Here is a 23,359-nt window from a genome sequence, read left to right on the forward strand (position 1 = left end):
GTTCTCAGCAAGAGACCTCATCAGGCAGTTGGAGATTTGGGACTGAAATTTAGGGGAGAGATATGGATCTGAATAAATAAATTTGAGTAATTTCTATATAAAGATAATAGTTGAACCCATGGAATAAGATAGACTCAATCAAAGGAGGGTTTGCAAAGAGAAAACAATGCAGCCCCTGACAGAACTATGGGGGACCTTCTTTAGGGAGTGGGAATGAATGAAAGAATTTTTTAAAATGTATTAAGCACTTATTATGTGCTAAGCATTGTGCTAAGGACTGAGAATAGAGTGAGAATGAAAACAACAGGTGGATAGGAAGGAGAAACAGGAGGGAACATTATCTTGAAAGCCAATGGATTCATTATCCATACACACTGAATTGAGGCCATCTCCTCCTTGTTTAAGTTTGGTATCTGACTCACTGGTTTCTTCTCTTCTCTCTCTCTTCTACCTTTATAACAGGGGACTTCAACATTCGTGTCAGTGCGCTCTCAAAAATCCAACCTTTCAGTTCCTTAGTCTCCTTAAATCCCATGACCTCCTCGTCTATCTCAGCCACAGACAGAAATGTTTATACCCTGGATTTCACCACTAACCCTAAGAGTTTTATTTCCATAATCAAAAACTTCTCAATCACTTCCTGTCTATTATTCAGCCTCTTCCTATTATTCCTCCTAAACCTCTTCACCCTCATTGTGACCTCCAATCCCCGCCGCTCCTCAGAACTTCTCAGGCTGTTCCCCCTCATATGACTTCCTTTCTTTCCTGGTCTCAAACATGTAATTAACAGGTTCAACTTGACATTGTCCTCTCATTTTGAATATCTTGCCTCTTTGGCCTAGTTCTGCTCATCTCTTGCCAAACCCCAGCCTTTGATTACTCTCACCATTGACCTCTCCTGCTACTCATGGCATTGCTGTATAGAGCTAGAAGAGGTCATACAATTGAGCTGTCTGGCTGCAATACAAATTTATGTTGTCTGCCTCCAACTGGGCCTTCATAGAAACATGACACTCCTTTTACTCTTCCCTAATTGATTCTTTGTCCCATCCTCCACAGAAGCTATTCCAAATTTTCTCTTCGTTCATCAAGTCTCGCATAACTCTTTTTCTCACCTTCAGCCTAGGGTCTAACGTGTTACTGTCCTGGGGGAAAAAAAAAAGTTGGCATCCCCATGATATTGCTCTTTTCCCTTTTTCTTCATCCCAGAACATCACCCTCTGATTTCTGATAGAGAAGTAGCCCTTTTACTTGATAAGGCCATACACATATAATTTTTAAAAAATTAATTCTGAAGATGATAAAGAAGAGCATTACACAGCATATATACAGTAGAACAACAACAACAAAATTCACAATTTCATGAATTACTTTGAATTACCCATGAACTACTCGCTTCTTTTTTAAAAGCATATAATAAATTCCACATATTATTTTCAAAACTGTCCTCCTGGTCTATACTTCTTTCTGAACTTCTGCTCTTCATTTTGAAGAAACGTTTCAGTGTCCCTCTTTTTTGGTATTACTATTAGTAACCTCCACTTGTCCTCAAAACCTTTTGCCTTAATTAAAAACCAAGAGAAGGAAAAAAAAAAGCCCGAACTCTGTGACAAATAAGCCTGGTCACACAAAACAAATCTACACGCTAGCCATGTCCAAAAATTTACATTTCTTTCTGCACCTTGAGACCATCAGTTTTCTGCCTGGAGGAAAGCAACATGCTTCATCATAGGTCCTCTGAAGACATGGCTGGTCATTGCATTAAATTAGATAGAGTTCTTAACTTTTCAGAGTTGTTTTTCTTTATAATCTTCGTGTACTTGTATTAATTGTTTTACTAGTTTTGCTCACTTCACTTTGCATTATTTCATGCTACCTAGGATTATTTGAGACTATCTTTTTTGTCATTATTTGTGGCACAATAATATTTTATTGTATTCATATATAATCTATTCAGCAGTTCTCCAACTACAGGAAATCTAAAATTACCCCCCCCCACCCTTTAGATTTAGTTTCTTTTTTTTTTCTTTTAATCCCTCATTCAGGATCAATAATTTTGTTTTGTTTAAGATTATTCCCTCCCTGGTATTATCCTCACTCATAACGCCTTCCAACTATCCTCATTTGTTTCCCTGTTGAGATTGATGTGTTTCTACAACAGATTGTTGTGCATTTAACTTTCCCTTGTCTATTTCATGTAAGAGTGAGTTTTCATCATGTGACTGCACCCACAATCTCTTCTTCCTTGTTTCTTTGCTCTTCTCACCCTTTCCAGTTAAATAGCACCCATTCCAGAAAAATAGCAAGTTCCAACCACTTCCTCTTTCCTAACACTAATATACTTTTTACCTTCCTTTCTCTCTTGCCTTTTAAAACCCTTAGAAAAAACTAATTTACCCAAGGTTCCCTGTTTTTCTTATTTAACTTACTCTAAATTCATTAATGTTCTGCAGAAATACTGGTTTCTTCTTAGCCCTTCATCATTGTATAGCCTCTTCCAATGACTCAAATAAAATAAATCTTTCTGAGTTCCTCTTAATTCTGTGTTGGTACTTCAGATTTCCTCCTCACTTCTTTTCATCAGAAATGCTTCAAGATCCTCTCATCCAGTAAAGGTTCATTTTCCCCACTGGAATTATAATCTGCTTTTGGTATAATCAACTTTTTTGGTTGTAAGTCACTTTGTCTTTTGGAATATCGTATTTCAAGATTTCTTTACACTTATGATTGAAGCTGCCATCTCTTAGGATCCTAACTGTTGTTGCTTGGTATTTGAACTTTCTTTCTGGATGTTTGCAGTATTCTTTCTTTGACATGGGAGCTCTGGGTCTTGGCCATTACATTCCTGGAACTTTCTTTTTAGAGTTTCTTTCAGGAGGTAATTGGTGGATTCTTTCAATCTTTACTTTGCCCTCTAGTTCTATAGTTCTGGACAGTTTTCATTTATTAGTTCCTGAAATATAGTGCCCAATTTCTTTGTTTTTTAATTATGGTTTTCAGGGAATCCATTTAATCCATCAGTGATCTCCCCTTGATCTATTTTCCTCACGAGTTATTTTTTATATCAGATATCTTATATTGTCTTTTTTTTTTTTCCAGTCTTTTGATTTTGTTCTAAATATTTACCTCAGTGAGAGGCTGAGTCGAGGGTGGTTGGCACAAGGGCATGACTTCCAGGAGCATTCAGCTGCATGGGAGATAACCCAGATATGAGGATTGCAAGTGTAAGGTAACAGTGGTAAGACAAGGGACTTGTGATGGGAGTAAGTACACAGTTGAACTAGTTAACTATAGAAAAAGAATGAAGAGTAGAAAGTGAATCCAGAGCAAGAGCAAGAGCCTAGAAGAATATGAAAGGACATTGAGGAGCTGGAGGTCAAGGTAAGGATAAAATCTAAGTTTAGAAGGAACAAGACACCATAAGGGATGAAAAGGCAAGAGATTATGATCAGAATTAAACATCATGGAGCAAGAACATGGTGAGTTGAAAGATAGGATCACCTCCTGGTGGAAATCTAGGCAATAAAATGAACAGTCATATAAATTTTATTTATTTAAGAGACCTCAATAAAGGGTAGTACAAGATGAAGAGAGATAGATTCAAGGCAGGGGGAAGTGTAGCTTGTGAGGGGTGGGTCTTATTATCTGGAGCATTGTCTTAAATAAGCCGATTTCTTCATATGTAAAATGAGAGAAATGCTTATGCTATCTATCACATAGGGGCTTTGTGAGAAAAGCCCCTTATATTTCATAAAGAGGTATCAAATGTGAATTATTATTGCTGTTAGGAAAATAGTTCCTTTTTCTAAATAGATGTTAAACACATAAAAGTATGCTAATAATTGTGTTATGAGACACAGTGTGGTAAAATAGACAAGGGGACAACCTTGGGGTCAGGAAAACCTGGATTCAAGTTCTTCCTCTGACACATATTTGGTATGTGACCGTGAATAAGTTACTTAACCTCTCACTTTGAGGCAAACCTCAAAGACTATAAGCCTTCATTATCTACATCAATAGAAAGTATTTCTACATTTGGGGTTCTCCACATTGGTAAAATCATAGGTCTGGACAAAATAATAGATGTGTCACCAACATTGAAGAAAAGAGGTTTGATTGCAGGATAGATTAAGATCATAGTTATTTGGTATATTGATGTACCTTCAAATAAATTGTGTACAAGATGCCATTTAGCTATAGTGACTTAAATGTCCACTAGTATGTTGTCCTTAAGGTATATATATTTAACATTAAGAGTTTGTGTGCACTTTTTACATTTGGGAAAGAAAGCTTTTATTTTTTTTTTCTTTCAGAACCTGTGTGGTGTCCGTATCTCCTTGTTCCAAGGGCTGCCTTAGCTTTAAAAGCATTCTTGCTACACCAGCCATGGAATGAACAGTATTCTTTGGACATTTCACATGTGTAAGGCTTTTACATTTTCATTTATTTTTTCCTAGTTTTTATTCAGTGTTTGAAGGAAGTCATAAAATTGGCTCACATGTGTAGGGCCTAAAAGAAATAAGGAGACTAAGGGAATAAAGTAAAGAAATATGAAATAGTGTAATAGAAGCTTGGGGACAAGGTTAAATGGGAATTGTCAGTACATTTATTGCTCTCAGATGTTTAAGATGTTTGTAGTTTCTTAATATTGGGTAGTCAGAGGACTTAGAATGTATGGAAAGGAGTGTGAGTTGGGATAGTGAAGACTTTGTAGGCTAAACAAAAATTTGGGGCCCATTTATTAAAAATCATTCATAATGAGACTGATTTTGAGATTGTTAAGTAAGCCTTTATTTATTGAATACCTATAGTATTGTAGGTGATACAGAAGATAAAAGACATAAGTGAGTGATATTCAGCATAGGACAGTAGAGATTTCTCTTAGGGATCTCTAAATAATTTATTTACATAGATTGCATAGTTGCTGACTGTCCACAAAGGTATAATGAAAGCATACCTGGTCTTCATGAAATATTCATTTTCTTCTTTAAAATCCCATAACAAAAATTATTTATTGAGGCTATTTTTTCTCCCATGAGGCAAAAAAATAAGTTTATTTAGGTTAAAAGCAGACATTAAAAATGTTAGCTAAGACTCCTAGAGTCAGAACCAAGATGACCAAGTAGAGGAAGTACTCAACTGAGCTCTCCCAACATTCCCCTCCAAACAATTTAAAAGTAATGCCTCAAATCAATTTCTGGGATGACAAAACCAACAAAAGGTCAGAGTGAGACATTCTTCCAGCCCAAGGTAACTTAGGAAGTCAGAAAGAGATGTCTTTGACACAATAATGGAGGCTAGCCTAGAGTTCACGTGTGGAGGAAGCAGCCTAGCAGTGCCAGATTTCAAACTATATAATAAAGCAGTAATCATGAAAACAGTCTGGTACTAAGAAATAGAATAGTGGATCAGTTGAATAGATTTGATACACAATACATAGTAGTAAATGAGCATAGTAATCTAGTGTTTGATAAACCCAAGGATCCAAGCTTTAACATAAGCATTTGACAAAAATTGCTGGGAAAAAAATCGGAAAGTAGTTTGGAAAAAACTTGACATAGACCAACATCTCACACCACGTAGCAAAATAAGATCAAAATGGATAACTGATCTAGATATAAAGGGTGATATCATAAGTAAGTTAGGGAGCATAGAAAAATTTACTGTGAGATAAAGAGGATCATGGGAAGTAAAATGAAATCAGAAAGGTTGTGCAGAAAGAAAACCACTTCAGCCAAAATTAGAGGGAAAGCAGGAAACTGGGAACAAAATGTTTACAACATTTTTCTGATAAAGGCCTCATTTCGCAAACATATAGGAAACTAAGCCAGATTTATAAAAATAAAAGCCATTCTCCAGTTAATAAATGATCAAAGGATATGAACAGGTAGTTTTCAGAAAAAGAAATCAGAGCTATCAATAATCACATCAAAAAATGTTCCAAATCACTATCAACTATAGAATTGCAAATTAAAATAACTCTGAGATACCACCTCATACCTGTCAGATTGGCTAATATAACACAAAAGGAAAATAACAAATGCTGAAAGGGATGTGGAAACATTGGGACAATAATGCACTGTTGGTGGAGTTGTGAACTAGTCCAACTATTCTGGAGAACAATATGGGCCTATGCTCAAATGGCTTTAAACTGTGAATATCCTTTGATTCAGCAATACCACTACTAGGTCAAAAGGATCTACCTGTACAAACATATTTATAGCAGCTAGTTTTGTGCTGGCAAAGAATTGGAAATTGAGGAGATGCCCATGGATTTGGAGAATGGCTGAAAAAGTTGTGGTATATGATTATAACAGAATACTATTATGCTATAAGAAATGACAAGCAGGTGGTTTTCAGAAAAACCTGGAAAGACTTACACAAACTGATGCAAAGTGAAGTGAGCAGAACCAGGAGAACATTGTACACAATAACAGCAATACTGTATGGTGATCAACTGTGAATGACTTAGCTATTTTCAGCAATACAATGATCCAAGATAATTCCAAAGGACTCATGGTAAAAAATGCTATCTACCTCCAGAGAGAGAACTAAAGAACTCTGAGGCACAGTGAAGCATATTTTTTCACTTTCTTTTTCTTCTTTTTTTTGCTTTCTTTTGCAATATGGCTCATATACAAACATGTTTTGCATGACTTCACGTGTATAATCACTATCATATTGCTTGCCTACTCAATGAGTGGGAGAAGAGTAGGAGGGAGGGAGAGAATTTGGAACTCAGAATTTTAAAAAATGAATAAAAAAATTAATGTAATTGGGAAATATTTAACAAAATAAAAATATATTGTAAAAATGTTAGGTAAGATTAAATAGGTTGTTGATATTTTAATTTTTTGTTGAAACTATGCTCAGAAGGTTCTCTAGAAAGAGTAAAATTTCTAATGGGGCATTATAAGAGTTTAATTTTGAATTGTATTCTGAACTCTGACTTTAAAAAAGAATTCCCAAATTTCTTTCCTTTAATTTCAACAAATCTTGACTGTTACTGTCAAAATATTTTTCAACCTCCTCCCATTCTGTTAAATCTATCTGTGATACTTAAAAGATCATGGAGAATGATGTAAATAAACCAAACAAATATTTGTCCCACCCTTCAGAAAGGGAAGAAAATGGAACCCAGAAAATATAGGCCCTTGAATTCCTTTCCTGGCAAAATTCTAAAATATTTTTATAGGGATTGTTAGTGAACATTTAGAAAAGAAAGTCATAATGCTCATGAAGAGCCAGTAGTGACTTCATCAAAAACCAAACTACCTTATTTCCTTTTGTTTCTACACTGATAGATCAGTATAGAATTCTTTTCTTGAGACACGTACCATGTGTGAGCTCAAAGGCCCTAATAAATATCTTGCAGAAAATACTCACAAATATTTTCTTTAAATAGGTTTTCATATGAACTGGCCATGTGCATGTATACTGTAGTTAAGAATTAGATAATTGTGGCTTATGAGAAAATATATTAATTTCAAATCTTTTCTACAGTGACTATCCAGAAAATGAAGATGTTAAAAATCAGCTTCAAGAACAGTTGAATTCGTTGTCTAAGTAAGCATTCTTTAAGTATATTTTGTTTGAAGAAATGAAACTGTGAAAGAGCAATGCAGGGTAATTTATTTTCTAAATTTTATACTACTGTAAGTATAAAATATTTTGTTTCTTGAGAACCAGCTCCTTTAGAAAACTTGATTTTGTCATTTCTGCTGTGACAGAGAAATCTATAGTAAGCAAGTTAATATTTCAGTATTAAATTGCTCTGATAATATCATAGAAATAGAAAGTTTGTAGGAAGTTAGTAAAAATTAAAATGAATTCCTTTTGTTTATTATAGACATTGGCCTATAGAATTGTTATTTAGTAATTTAATTGTGCTTGGATTTGTTATGTTTCATCATTCAAAATATCTTAATATCAATATCTAGATACTATTGTTTATATTTGAAACTAATACAGATTTTTTAAAAAAATCTCTGCCCTTGTTTGACTTGGATTAATAAAGGATAAAGCTCACATTTAGTTATATTAACACCGTTGCTTTCTTCTTCAGATGACCTAGAACAATTTCAAAAACAATACTGACATTTACTGTTCTTTGCATATTCTATGCCTGAAAATTGTCAAAATAATAATTATACCAATAATTATGTTATTCCTATAATTTTACTATCTTTTTGTAAATCATGAATTTGAAATATTACAATAGTTAACCAATGTGAAGAGAATCTTATAGCACCATGCAGTAGCTTATAGGGACTACAACACCCACCCTAAAATGTACATTCCAGGTATGAATTACCAAGCGGGCAAAGTGTGGAATTTGTACTTAAATATCTAAGTGTACTTAAATATCTAAGTTTAAGCTTTGGTGAAGTTTCAGAGTTATGGAATCATAATTTCTTTGTCTTTCTCAGGTTCTGAATCTACTTATTTTGCATAGGATTTTTTACTACAAAAATATGTGTCTAGTAACTTTCTTCCAACAACTTGGAATTCTTATTCCCCTACTGTTTAACTCAAATTTTCTGTCTTCTGTTGATATGGTTTCCTATTTGCAGCGATCTAAAGAGGCTCTTACTTGATCCTGAATTTACAGTTTTGCAGAGATGCCTGCTTGTTGCAAGGTAACATTGTATACTTGATGGATTTTTGTAATCTTCAGACTAGGCCCAATGAATAATTTTGCTTTTGTTTTTCTTTGAGTTTTTTTACGAGCCATAGTATCCAGAGTTGGAAGAAACATCAGATATCATCTGACTCAGTGCCTTCATTTAGTTATGACATAAATCCTCTTGTTAACTTAGAGAAGTTTTAGATCACTGCTAATTTATTCATTTACTTTTGTTTTATTAATTTTTGAATGTATTTCCTCCTTCTGCTACCTAGAGTGCTGGCCCTTTTAACAAAGATTTAAAAAGAAAAATGTAGTTAAATCAGAACACATAAAATATGTGTGACATGATACACAATATTCTCTGACCTCTGCAGTGAAGGAGAATATATGTATTTTCTCATCTCTTTTCAGGGACCAAGCTTAGTCATTATTATTAGACAGCATTCACTTTCAGTTTTTTTTCTTTTGACATTGTTTCCTAATCTGCTTACATCAGTTGGTGTAAGTCTTCCCATACTTCTCTGAATTCTTCATATTCATCATTACTTATGGAGCATTAATATTCTATTATACTCTTGTACCATAATTTTATTTTCAGTTGTATGCTATCACAAAAAGTGATGCTGTGAATATTTTGGTGAATATAGGACTTTTCTTTGTCTTTGACTTCCTTAGGTTATATGCCTAACAGTCGGACTCCGAGTAGGTAGATAGGGGTTTTTGGTCACTTTCTTAGCATAATTCCAAATGGTTTTCCAGAATATTTGCACCCATTTCATAGTTCCATCAATTTTGTATTTGTGTGCTTGTCTTTCTGTAGCCCTTGCAACATTGACTTTTGTCAAGTGAAACAATTCCAGCTCATTGTTAGAGAAACAGTATGTGCCTACATATATAGGCATATATAAACAAATGTGATTGGGTAGGGGCAGGGGATGCAATAAGGGAGATTGGGAAAGGCTTCTTGTAGAAGGTGGCAGTTGAATTGAATCTTGATAGAAACTAGGAATTAGCAGAAGCAAGGGTGAGTATAGAGGGTACTCCAAGCATAAGGGTTAGCCAGTGCTGAGGTACAGAGATCAGAGGTGGAGTTTTATTTATGAAGAACAATAAGAAGGCCAGTTTGGCTAGACTTATAAAGCCCATAAAGGAGAGTAATCCATAATAAGGCTGGAATGGTAGGTTGGGGCTGAGCTTGGTTGCGAAGGATTTGAAATGCCCAACTGAAGAGTTTATATTTGCTCCAGAGGGAGGTAATAGCTAACAAGCATCAACAATGACAATATTTACTAAACACTTACTGTATGCAAAGCACTGTGCTGAGCACGGGAGAGATAAAAACAGTTTCTCTTCTCATGGACTGCCCATTCTGGGGAGCCACTGGAGTTGACATAGTCTGATCTGAACCTTAAGAAAAGTGGATTTGAATAGATTAAAACTTGAGGCATGAAGACCAATTAGGAAGCTATTGCTATATAGTCAAGGTGAAAGGTGATGAGGGCTTAACAGGAATCAGCTGTGTGAGGGGTGCTGTGGAGTTCCAAACAGCAGTACAGTATTGATTGGATATGTGGAGTGAGTGAGTGAGTGAGTGAGAAGGTGAGGCATACAGTGAGGTTGTGTTACCTGAATGATTGGAAGGATAACGGTGCCCTCCACACAAATAGCAGGTAGGGGGAGGGAGGAGCGTAAGGATATTGAATTTGGTGGGGTCCTGGAAAAGACTTTGGAGAATCCTTTGGGTAGCAAGGAAATCAAATCAGTCAATACTTAAAGAAATTAATTCAGGATATTCACTGAAAGGCCAAATTCAAATCTGATAGCTTTCTAGATTTAAAAGTTGACATTTAAGATTTGCAATGCCCTTTATACATTATGTCATTTGATCCTTGCAACCATGCTGTGAGGTAGATATTACCTCCATTATTACTTCCATTGTGCAGATGGAGAGACTGAAACTCAAAGAGAGGATAATTTCCTTGCTCCTAGTCATAATAGCCAGAAAGTGCTGTTGATAGAACCCATTTCTTTCTGCAAGTCCAGCACTTTTTTCAACTATAAATGAATTGTGATCAATTACATGTGTCTAGCTGTAGAACTCTGTTAAAAGGATTCTTCCTTGGACCAGAAGAGGCATAAATTTAAACCTGGAAGTGAAGGCAGGTAGTAGCAGAGAAGTAGGATATGTTTAAAAGACTTGCCATTCTTATAGCTACCCACTGAGTCAAGCTGCCCATTGAATTTTGTGAAGGAGGTCTGTTGATGGCAGCCCAGGTATGTTGTAGGTTCATGTGCTGCTGGGTGGTATGAAGGGGCTGAGGCTTTATGAAAATCTATTGTTCATATGTATCTGTGCACTGGCTTTGCTTTTCACTTCTCAGGCTGTACGGTGATGAATCAGAGCTGCATTTCTGGACTGTTGCTGCCCACTATTTGCACAGTTTATCCCAGGAGAAATCAGAGAGCACAGCAGACAGTGATAATATTTCCCTGCCTCAGGAAAAAGTGACCAACCCACTGGATATTTGTTATGACATACTCTGTGAAAATTCATATTTTCAGGTATTATAGTTTTTCTTTTAAATTCTTTAAAATTATAATCTTGAATGTTTATAACTATGTCAGTAGGCTGTTGTAATAGCCTCCTCATTAATCTCCCTGCCTTATCACTCTGTGCTCTAATCCATCCTCCACTCAGCTTCCAAATTGATATTACTAAAGCATAGGTTTGACCGTGTCACTTTCCCCTAAACTCCAGTGGTTTCCTCTTACCTCTGTGGTTAAATATGAACTCTTCTGATAGGCATTTAAAATCTTTCACAAGCTGACTCAAACCTAGTTTGCCATCAGTATTTCCCTTCATACACTCTTTGATCCAGCCAAAGAGGCCTTGCTTTTTCATGTGTAACAAAGCATTTCGTATACATATGTGTACACACGTATATGTGTATATATTACCTCCCCTTAGAGAATCTCATCTCCCTGAGGGCAGGGATTGTGTCATCCTTGTCCTTGTTTCTATAGTGACTGGCACATAGTAGATGCTGATAAAATACTTGCTGATTATTGGTTTTTACATTACAATCATTTCTAGATATAGCCTCCTGTCACCCAACCCAGTTGAATCCTACCTTGTCACAGGGAAAAACAGAGAAAACCAAAAAACATAGTGACTCTGCCTAGCAGTATATGCAGCATTCTGTTCCATGGGCCCTGCTTCTCAAATGTTTAACTCGGAGTTTCTTGCAATTTTCTTTTTTCAGATCACTACTTTTCTTGACTTTGAAATTTTCTGGTTTTGAACTTCATTGCTATTTTAGATCTAATTAAAGCTTTACTCAACATTTTTATACCATCTATAAGCCAGTTTTTTCATATGGGGACAAACACACTTAAAGTCTTTTAATAGCTAAGGAATCAAAGAAACATTTAATAAAATGGTGTTACCAAGTGCTTTAATTTTTTACATTATAATACTGACGATCTGATGTACTTATGATCTAAGTTTCAGTGAATAATTTTGTTTTATAGAAATTTCAGCTGGAAAGAGTGAATCTACAAGAAGTAAAACGGTCAACTTATGATCATACAAGGAAGTGCGCAGACCAGCTTCTTCTTTTGGGTCAGGTATAGAACGTTTTTAATTTTATGAGTGTTTTTGTATTTAAGTGAGATTGTTATTTCAAGACTCCGCATATTTTTTAGTTTTTTATTCTGAATTTATTGAACACCAGAAAAAAAAGAGACACATTGCTGTATACAGTATAGAACAGAAAAAGATTTTGTGAAATTATTATTATAAAATATTTTATTATTGTAGGTTAAATCATTCATCTGTTATGTACAACTTGATTTTTAATATATATGTGCATACGCACGCATGTGTATGTATGTGTGTATGAGAGAGAGATGAAATTCTACCTCAAAAGCTTACTAGCTGAGTGTGCAACCAGTAGTAATTCACTTATAATCTCTCAGCCTCAGTTTCCTCAAAGCATCTACCTCACAAGTTTGTTGTGAAAATTAAATCAGATAATATATGTAAAGCACTTTGCAAAAGTACCATATGAATACTAGCTTTTTTTTTGGCAAAACAATCATTAGCTTCCATTCTTATACCCTCTCCTCAGTGAAGAAAGAAAACACAATCCTTATAACAAATAATCATAGTCTAGCAAAACATATCCACAAATTATCCATGTCCAAAAATGTATCTCATTTGTACCTTGGGTCTATCACCCTTTGTCATCTGTCACTGGGGTTTTGACTGGTCATTTCATTGATCTGAGTTATTATTACATCATTCCAAGTTTTTTGTTTCTTATTTTTCAGTGTTGTAACTGTATAAATTGTTCTCCTAGTTTTGCTCATTTTACATCAATTCATCCAAGTATAAGTGTGTTTCTTTGAAATAAATCCCTATATGTTAAGAATGACAGGATCTCCTCTTTACTGTATGTTCCTTTTTGAGTGAAAAAAATGGAAAGTATATTCTGTTGGAAAGTAAACATATAGTTTAATGAGAAGATACATCTCTTATCTACAAAATGTCAACCAGAGAGGCAATTTAACAAAGAGTCAAGAAGACCTGTCCCACACGTTGGCCACGGGCAAGCACTTAGCCTCGCAGGCAGATCTCCAAGATTATAAAGTATAGACAGAATGCCTTGTCTACATCAGCGGAGGAAACGCCTGGTATATGCCTTCCTCTCACTTCTCTACGCCACCCAAACAACAAAAAGTTACTTGTTTAAATGATTTTCTTTTGTTTTTTGTATTTTGCCTTCCTTTAAGAAAGATGAGATCTTTTGCTTTTTACTTTACCTTCATTTCCCAACATATCCTTACCACTCTAAATGATTTTCATACAAAACTGAATGGTGGTAGCTTTGAGCCCTCTGTAAACTTAGGCATGATATTTATTCATGAATTTCAAGTGATGCCATGTTTAGTTCCATTCTTGCCTGGATAAGTAAAATCTATTTAAAGACTTAGGAGTTCTCTTCAAACTGTATCCTTCAACAGTCATTTATTAAATTCTAAATAAGAAAGCCTACATTGCCTGGAAAATTCTCGTATTTAGAGAAACTTTTTCTTTACTTATTAGACAGACAGAGCTGTGCAGTTGCTTTTGGAAACCAGTGCAGATAACCAGCACTATTACTGTGATTCACTGAAAGCTTGTTTGGTGACAACCGTCACCTCCTCTGGCCCTTCTCAGAGTACCATTAAGTTGGTTGCTACCAATATGATAGCAAATGGCAAGTTGGCAGGTAAGGTTTCATGTGTATGTATCATGTAGTCTTTCATCCAGTGATCTATGACCTGAAGTTCTGGTAAACCAAGACATTCGACTGTGGCAAAATGTTTGATTAAAACAGTCTTATGATCTGTCTTTTGTGATTTATATACTTAGAAAATGATTAAAAAGAAATGGCATACTAGAAAAACTCATCATTCTTGTGTTTTATATTTACCGTTATGGACTCCATCTATATTTGTGCTTCTATATTAGTTGCTTTGGGGGAGTGGCAGTGATACCATACAAGGAATTTTCTTTAAACGTTGTCTTTAAATTTTAAAATGGAAACTTCAGCAAACTATGTGAAGATCTAGCTAAATATTGATTTTAACATTCAATGAAGTTTCTTTATTCCAAGAATTAGAAACAGCTTTCTAATTTTTAGAAAGTTTTTATTTGATTTCTTTTTATTCTTTATTTTCTAGAGGGAGTTCAGTTACTCTGTCTCATAGACAAAGCTGCTGATGCCTGCCGCTATTTACAGACATACGGTGAATGGAATCGAGCAGCATGGCTTGCAAAAGTAAGTGATTAATAATTCAAATTATTACACATAAAATTTCCTTGAGCTTTTGACTTGGGATATGGAAACGTTTAGTGCTGGAAGCACTTTTGTGCAATTATATTAATAGTAACTTTCTTCTAAACCCTTATGTTCTTCTGATTATAAAAATGCCTTCCTCCTTTGTAAATATAGAATGAGAGGCTACATCATTAGAAAATTAAGGAAAGCAATAGACTTATGTTTATCAGATAAACCCACCCGTATTTGCAAAAGTAGAAAAATGAGTAGTTAAATAGTAATAAAGAAATGTTCTTTCCCTTAGACAAAACACATTTCATTTCTCAAAAATGGTATCATTATCACTACTTTCAGTAAAGAACAAATACTGAAATTGAGAACAAACTGAACTTTATTGAAGGCCAGTTGTTTTCTCTGTAGTTGTCTATACAGAGATCTAGTTTCATATAAATACCTTTTTCTTTAAGCTTACCTTTTTTTTTGTTTTACTTTGGGCACCTTACAAAGGTTCGTTTAAATTCAGAGGAATGTGCTGATGTTTTGAAACGATGGGTCGATCATCTTTGCTCTCCACAAGTCAATCAGAAATCAAAGGCCATCTTGGTCCTTCTGTCCCTAGGCTGCTTTACAAGAGTGGTGGAGATGCTACACAGGTAAATCCAGGAGGGTTTTAAGCAGTTCTTATGATTGCTCATTTAGTAGGCCTGGGTTCTGAAGTGAATGTTTGCTTCCAAGTAAATTTCAATTTGGGAGTATTTTCTCCTTACAATTTAAATATAAAAGTGTCCCTAAGTATATTAGGAACCAGATGTCTTGAAAAATAGAAGTAAGATTCAGAATTATTTTGATAATGTATAAAATTGGTCCACGTTGGACAAAAATTAAGTTAATAGCTTACATGTATTTCTTTAGCACCTAACAGCTTATAAAGCACTTTTCTTTTTTTTCTTTCTTTCTTTCTTTCTTTTTTTTTTTGGTGAGGCAATTGGGGTTAAATGACTTGCCCAAGGTCACACAGCTAGTACGTGTCAAGTGTTTGGTCCGAGGCTGGATTTGAACTCAGGTCCTCCTGACTTCAGGGCCGGTGCTCTATCCACTGCGCCACCTAGCTGCCCCTGGAAAGCACTTTTCTAAAGAATCCTTTGAGATTTGTTCTACAGATTTTATTATAATCTCCATTTTACAGAAAAGGGAACTGAGCTAAGGCTTAAGGTAAATGTCTTACTCCCGGATCTATAGCTAGTAAGTCAGAACTAGCACTCCAGCTCAGGCCTTTATTGGCTCCAAGTCTATGTTTCTGTTACTATATACTGTAGTATTCAGAACTATAGAGTAGGCTAGGTACTAAAACAGGATTCCATTAGTATAGGCAATGTTCAAATGAGGAAATACCCTCTCCAATTCAGGTTGTCCCCTTCTATGCATTTTAGTTTCCTAGAGTACTGAGAAATTCAGTGACTTGCCCATGATAATACAGCCAGTTTATGCCAGGTAGGACTTGAGCATAGGTCTTCTGGTTATGAGGACTGACTATCCATTGCCTCAGTTTTCAGAAAGAACAAGTCAGAAATACTACATTTAGGGGAGTAAAGCAGACTACACAAAACCTGAGATGGAGAAATGTATCACCATTGTTGGATTCCTAAATAGGAGTACATCTCATTCCACATTTATGAAAAACGTGAAAAGCATTCCTTAAGAGTTTACTATGTGCCAGATAATGTGCTAAGTGCAGGGGATGTAGACTGAAAAATGGCATAGTCCACAAAAGCTCACATTCTAATTGAGAAGAACACATAAAAAACGCATAGTTCCACTGCAGGGCAGGTGGGAAGGCCCAGTGCTTTTTACAGTGTAGTAGCAAAGGCAGATAGCTGGTAATGTGTCTTCTGTATTGTTATTTCTATTGATAAAACCCTATCCATCCCTGACACCGAACCATTTGGCTTTGGTGACAAAAACTATTTTGTAAGTCAACAGTAGAGGGAGCTACATGTTAAGGACTTATTTTGTGACTGATCATACCCAGCCTATCTAGTATGTGAAAATTGAGAAGGAATATTTATAGAATATGGTATTCTTCAGTCTAGGCTGTAAGGGAGGGTTGAGAAGCTATTTGATTAATAGTTTTCTTCAGTAGAAAGATGCCTTGCTTAAAGAATAGTGAAGACCTCCCCTGAGAACAAAATGAAGGAAAAGAGTTTTCTTTTTTGTACACAACCAAAGTTTTGTGTAGCATTACCATTCACAGGAATAATTTGTGGAAAGTCTTTGTGTAAGCATGTGGGACCATGCTCTTCTCCCCACCTCACCTATCCCCCTACACTCCCTTGCCGAAAGCTCTAAAGTTAAATACTAACACTTTTTTTCTATTTGCCAGCATGAGGTATTTTGATAGAGCTGCCTTATTTGTTGAAGCCTGTCTAAAGTATGACACAATTGAAGTAAATGAAGACACAAATATCCTTTGCACTGGAGTGTTTTTTCATGTGGGGGGGTGGTATAAATGGGACTTACTACTCATTTTTTGTCTGCAGAGCAGGTACTATAGACTATATTGGGGGAAAAAAACATACACTACACTGATTCACAGATCTGGTTTAGAGGAATGACATTGGATGTCTGCAGCTTGGGAAGTGCTAGAGAATGAAAACCCTGAAACACACATGGATTCAACATGCAAGTCAGGGGAGTGATCATAAAAGTTTGCAGGAAGCAACATAATACAGGGATTAAATCTTGTTTTGGTTTTCTTCTAAAACAAAAATAGAGAACACAGACAAAGAAATACAGATGAAGGGCAGACAGTGTGGTTTTATTGGTTATATAAATAAGTCATGCATGAATAGCTCTGGTTAAGGAGGCTTCATGTGTTTTTCTGGGAAATATTTCCCATTACTTTCATTCTTAGCTGTTGGGATAAGATATTTTACAGTCGCTATGTTCTTTATCCCAAATAGTTAAAAATCTGAGAAGATAATAATGTTTTGAAAACTTCTAGGCCATGCTCACAAATTATTCATTTTCTCCCACTGTAGAATTATACTTCATTTCTTTATTCTGCTAACAGTCACTTTAATGTTTTTACTTTGAGATGGAAAATGTGTGGATATTTTAGAGTAATAGTACTTTATTGCCTTTCTCAATGCATTTTCTCACTTTTTAGAATTTTGTGCATACAGTTCCCCAAGTTGGTAGGTAGAGAGTACGTGATTTGTCCCTGTGAGAAACTGAGACACTGACTTAGGCTCTCACAGTTAGTTCATGGTGGAGTCTAAAGAAAACCTCCTGCTCTTGCCCTATTTGCAGTGTTGATGTTGTGGTCGAAGGCTTTTCTTTTGGAGAAGCCACTTAAAATGTCACAAGTAATACAGATAACCACTCTGCAAAAACACCACGTTTTTTGAGTTTTAAAATGTTTTCCTGCTCTTTTTGGCCTACTTTTAAAATGCAGCTGAAATGTGCTCGGTATTTATTTCTCAATGTTCACCTGTTTCTTTTCCCAAGTTTTACTTGGGTTTAGCTTATGAAAGCATCAGTTTCTTCCTGGGAAAATCAACTTTGAGTTCAGGCATCTTATTGCAAGTGGGTGTGGGGGGGTCTTACAGTAAAAATTTCTAACAGTAAGTATCCTCTTGCCACAGAAAGGGTTCTTCTGTGTAAATGGTAAAGTGCATAAAATGAATGAATACACAACTGGGCAGATTATCTCGCTCCTTACATCTTATTGTTACTAATCTTTCTAAGAAATATGCTTTAAAATAAATTATCAACATAGTATCTGAAATAGTCCTTTGTAATTCCCTCTTTAGATTATGCCCCTATACACAGCATCTGAATTACCAAGCTTCAGAATACAAGCTCTTTTTTTTTGGTCCCCCATCATTATCATCTTACAGTTTTTAGACTTGTACCTATAGGATGAGCGGGTTCTTTAATGAAAAAGCACAATTTTTCAAATGTACAATATGCACAGATTTTGAAGACTTCTTGCCTTCATCCAAGGGTTGGAACTTAATGGTGAGCTCATTTTACCCTTCACTTCCTTCCTTAACCTTGGTTCTTACAAAAACTAATCCTGGCAGTATATGCAGATTATGCCCGGAGTTTGAAGAACCTCGGTTTTAAACAGGGAGCTGTCCTTTTTGCCTCGAAAGCAGGAGCAGCTGGTAAAGATTTACTGAATGAGCTGGAACAACCTAAGACTGAAATGACAGAAGAATGACAAGTTTATGCACACCATAAAAACTTGGCATTGGCAGGAAGGTAGATGGTTAAAGTGATCTTGCCATTAGTCACACTCATAATTCAGAGAATGATGAGGATGCCATCCAAAGTGGATCTTTTCTTGTAAACAGTGTACTTGTAACATGTCTTATCTTGTTGTAAAGCTATACCTGCAGAATATTACATAAGGATTTAACTTTTAGGAGCAACTTATGTATCCCATGTTTATCATGTGAAAAATATAAAACACTTCAGATTTTGTGACTATTAAAGTTTTATAAAATTTTTGGAGAGACCTAAAAATCCCTGAAATGTACTTTTTTATTTTATGAACTTAGAGTTCAAGAGACAGGGTAAATGCTTCTATCATTTGCCAAAAATCTGGGATATTTAAAAAACTATGATGAAAGCTCTATGAGAAAATTAAAATTCCTTTGCGCTGTGTATTTAGATATATGTGTGTACATATGTGTATCTATATCTATATACATATACACACCATGTGCACACACACACACGACTGGGATCCCTAGAAGGCAAAAATGTTTCCATCTGGTTCACTAAAGCATTCTTTGCTTTTTCTTGCCTTGAAAACACCTCAACTTTACAGTTATTTTGACTGATGCGTTTCTTTTTTGCATCATCTTAGATTCATAGCTTAAAAGGTGGATTCCACCTTGTCACAGATGAGTGCCTCTGAATATTTCCGTTTGACAGCATAGATCTTCTTGGATGGGGTACAGCAAGGAAGCAAGGGGAGATACTGGCATTTTTCCATTGTAAATATTCTTTTAAATGCTTTTTTCTGCATCTTAAGATATCTTGTTTTCCTTATCATTCTTGGTGCTTTGTTTCTCAGCAAGTTTGAGGCAGACATGTTCTTTTTACTTATTTTGTGACTTACAGGGATATTTTAGAAATCAAACATGTCTTTGGGGCCATTGAAATGTCACACTCAAACTGAATAGGAAGTAGAGCATTGACATTCTTAGGGAATTTAATTCTGAAATCATATGAAACTATTATATGCCTTTAAAATCTTTATTTTAAGCAACTGTACAAATTTCTATATTATAGCCACTTTAAAATAATTATTTCCTATGTTAAGAAAGATGAATTTGCAGTTATCCAATGTTTGAGAGCTACATATGTTTTTAACGCTGTAAGTTTTTTCTCCTGTATGAAAATGATATTTATCACAAATAAAATTAAAATGTTAACTATATAATGAAATGATCAATTCATAGTTTTTTTATATACTTTAAAATGTGACTTCATTTCTATAAACAGAAAACTTAAATGTTTTACTGTGATGTGTCTTGTCTTCCTGCCAAATGCTCTGTTTACCATAATGTACATTCCATTCATTGGATTAAAAACAAAATCTATATAATTATGTTGATGTGGGAAAAATAAATACACAGAAAGACTTGCCTTAAGGATTAACTTTTGAGCAACCAGGGGCAGTGTTAGCATAAACAAAGCACACTAAACAAACCCCTTGGAATATTTATCATTAGGCCTCAGCAGAAGTCTGTTTGTACTTTATGCATCATCCACATATGACATAGAAAAAATAGTTCTTTTAAAATATAGCCTATACCATGCATGATTGAGGAATATTTAGCTTTGAATTATGTTCTGTATCATGGGAATCTTCGATGTACATTTTGGATTTCTGGTTTTATAATGTCATGTTCAAGTGACCTCATTCTTTAGGTCTCTGTATTTTAACTTTGTAGTCTGAGCGTTGTACTTCATTTAATGTTCAGCCTTAATCACTACCTTCTGTATGGGATGTTGACAGTATTAAATCATTGCAAAGATTCATTTAAAGTCAGACAAAAAAATAAAAAGTTAAATAATATCAAAATCATTGTGTTGTGATTTAGGTTAATGCAATAAAATGGAAAGATCAGATGTCCTTTATGTTTGTGTCATCTAAGCAGGTGATTTTTCTGCTCTCTTTCTGAATCAGTAAATAGTCAGAATACAAAGTCCATTTAACTAACATTTTGATTTCATGTAATTGGTGCCATTGCTGAGGGACACTGGCTCGAATGCAGGAACACAATAGGAAATTTCCTGTTCTTCCACTAGTACATCTTTGTCTGTGGCTGTTTTTGCCACAGAGAACCCAGCTCCTAGTCTTCAATTTCAGGTTCATTCTTGACATTAATGAAGCTTTCATCTCTGCTGTGGTGCACCAGTGATTGGAACTCTCAAATAAAAGGATTTGACCAAGAGTTTGCAACTAGTAAGGTAGGAAAATGGTTTCCAATACCTGTCCCACCCCTGACACCTCTGCAGTTACTACCCTGGAAGATCTTACGAAAAGACAACAAATGTGTGATTCGCTAAGTATTTGGGGGCCAGTGACCAGATGACATTACCTGACATAAATAAAGCCTATTACAAGAATCTCTCTATGTAAGAGGCAGTCAAAGCTGGTAAGTTTTTGGTATGTTAATGTGATTCGGTGTCTGTAATTTTGTTTTGTTTTTTTTACCAGTCACCCAGCTCTTTAAGCCTTAGATAAAGATAAGTGAAATACCAAAGTAATATATGGAGGTGACAATTACAATGGACCCTAGAGTTGGTAAGTAAAACAAGAATGAAAATTGTGTTCTAGAGCAGTAGAATTCATAAAGATGCTATTGTTTTGTTTTTTTTTCTTTTGGTACCATATTCCCAAAGAAGGGGTTATGTGGTACTGCTGGCTGTGATAATTTCAGTCCTTGAATCCTATACCAGCTCTAAGGCAAGTGGTGACAACATAAAAAATAAAGATGGAGGACCTGTGACCAAGCAGTAGTATTTTGTGCCAATACTTTTCAGCGTGTCCTGACTTGCCAGCGTAGTTGAAAACCAAGTAGCCTGCAAGTGGAGTAGTGCTGTTCCCCAAAACAGGGAAGTTTGGAAGGGGCAAAAATAAATTCTGTTTTGGACATGTCTCATTTCAAAGGCAAATGGAACATCCAGATGGAAAGGTCAAGCGGGCCCAATAACAAAGTGAGATTGGCGTTCAAGAGCAATTATGTCTAGATTTGGGACTTAGCTGTTAGAGGCGATGATGATCACTGAGGAAAGGTATACAGAGGAAAAGACCAAATACCGAGCTTAACAAGATACTGTCAGTTAAAGTGGGAGATAGGTGATGGTCAGTAGCTGCTGGCGACTCGAATAAGAGGAAGGGCCACCGGACTGAGCAATTGAGGGTATTGCTCACCATAGAGACCACATTTCAGTTGATTAGTGAAATTCGATGCCAGATTGCAAGTGGATGCAGAATGAGTGAGACATGAGAAAGGAGAAGGAATAATGTAGAGGACTTCTTTTTACTAAATGTTTTTTCACCTTCATTTCCAAATACATCCCTCCCCTTTGCAAAAAACTATTCTTTGTAAAAAAATTTTTTTCAAAAAAAAAGTAGAAATCTGTTCAAAACTGAACTACACATTAAGTGAGTCTGATAGTTTATACAATGTTTGACCCCCATTCTCTCCCTCCCACCCCCACCTTTACAAAGAAGAGAAGTAATCAACTATGCAGCATTCAGTTTTAATTTTTGTTCTTTCCATTTACTTTGTGGTAATCATTGTGATAGACCAGTGCTACTTAAACTGTGGGTCGAGCAACAGTAAAAAGTTTCTGGACACGCAATGACCGAAAATTAATTAAAAATCCACCGTGCAATGAATCCCAGGTGTTTCTGGCAGCACTTGCCCGTGTGGCATTGCCCAATTTGACTGCAGCCTTGATTCTCAACACAAAGCATGAGCACTTTGCACTGCGCATGCCCTCAGGCTACACGATGCCAACAAACACACACACACACACACATAAACAACAAAAAATAAAAAACGGGAAAAGGGATCATGAGTGGAAAAAGTTTGAGAAGCCTTGTGATGGACAACTTCTGTCAGTTTGGCTGAAGAAATATAGGAAGGAATAGAAATACAAGACGCTCTCTGATCATTTGAAGGCAGGACAGGTGAGTGGGTTTTACTTTTTCTTTTTTAAAGGATGGAGGAGACCTTGGCATGTGAAAGAATCAGTCACTAAGGAGATACTGTAGATGAGAAGGCTCAAGCTTTTGGAGGAAACCAGGGGATTGACAGGATCCAGGGACTTAGCACAGAGACAAGCCACCTAGAGCAGAGGAGAGAATTAAGGTTTGATTTGTGAAATAGGGGAGATGAGGGAATATATGACTCAGAAGAGGAGTCAAAGGCCTTCTAAGAGAGAAGGGTCATTGCTTTTGTTCTTCCAAGAGCTTTGGTTGAATTAAAGTGTGAGTTCTTTAAAAATTTACCTGTCTAAAAACGTTGATTCTTGTTTGTTTTGAAGCAGTTACACAGGCCTAGAATAAAAAGATTACTAATCATACACATATGGTGCTTTAAAATTAGCAAAGCACTTTAGGAATAAGTATTTTATCATTTGATCATCACAGCAACCCTGGGAGTTAAGTACTAGAGGCAGGATTTTAACTGGAGGCTTCTTGACTTTAGACCCACTGTTTTATCACAATGCTGTCCACCTGGGAACCCCTGTGAAAGTAGGCTACAGTGAAGACCCAGTTGAGATTGTGCATTATAGATTTTTAGTGGACACAGTTGGCAAGGTTGTATGACTTACCCCTGTAGCATGCCATAATTCAAAAGTAGGAACCGTT

At 35.7% G+C, this 23,359-nt stretch overlaps 1 protein-coding gene across 2 annotated transcripts in view; it reads left to right on the forward strand.

Annotated features, from left to right (window-relative positions):
• Positions 1–20,526, forward strand: part of WDR11 (WD repeat domain 11) — an 86,632-nt gene extending 66,106 nt beyond the window's left edge. For both annotated transcript variants that reach the window (XM_027839851.1, XM_027839852.1), the window contains exons 20-29: positions 4,314–4,422; positions 7,504–7,566; positions 8,574–8,639; positions 11,011–11,191; positions 12,161–12,256; positions 13,737–13,902; positions 14,357–14,454; positions 14,962–15,107; positions 16,835–16,914; positions 18,522–20,526. In XM_027839851.1, the coding sequence (XP_027695652.1) occupies positions 4,314–4,422; positions 7,504–7,566; positions 8,574–8,639; positions 11,011–11,191; positions 12,161–12,256; positions 13,737–13,902; positions 14,357–14,454; positions 14,962–15,107; positions 16,835–16,914; positions 18,522–18,679 (1,163 nt within the window). In that variant the 3' untranslated portion in view covers positions 18,680–20,526. The remainder of the gene's footprint in view (positions 1–4,313; positions 4,423–7,503; positions 7,567–8,573; positions 8,640–11,010; positions 11,192–12,160; positions 12,257–13,736; positions 13,903–14,356; positions 14,455–14,961; positions 15,108–16,834; positions 16,915–18,521) is intronic.
• Positions 20,527–23,359: the final 2,833 nt, after the last annotated feature.

The sequence above is a fragment of the Vombatus ursinus genome, unplaced genomic scaffold (genome assembly GCF_900497805.2).
Source record: "Vombatus ursinus unplaced genomic scaffold, bare-nosed wombat genome assembly UNPS02014833.1, whole genome shotgun sequence".
In the NCBI taxonomy this organism is placed as follows: Eukaryota; Metazoa; Chordata; class Mammalia; order Diprotodontia; family Vombatidae; genus Vombatus; species Vombatus ursinus.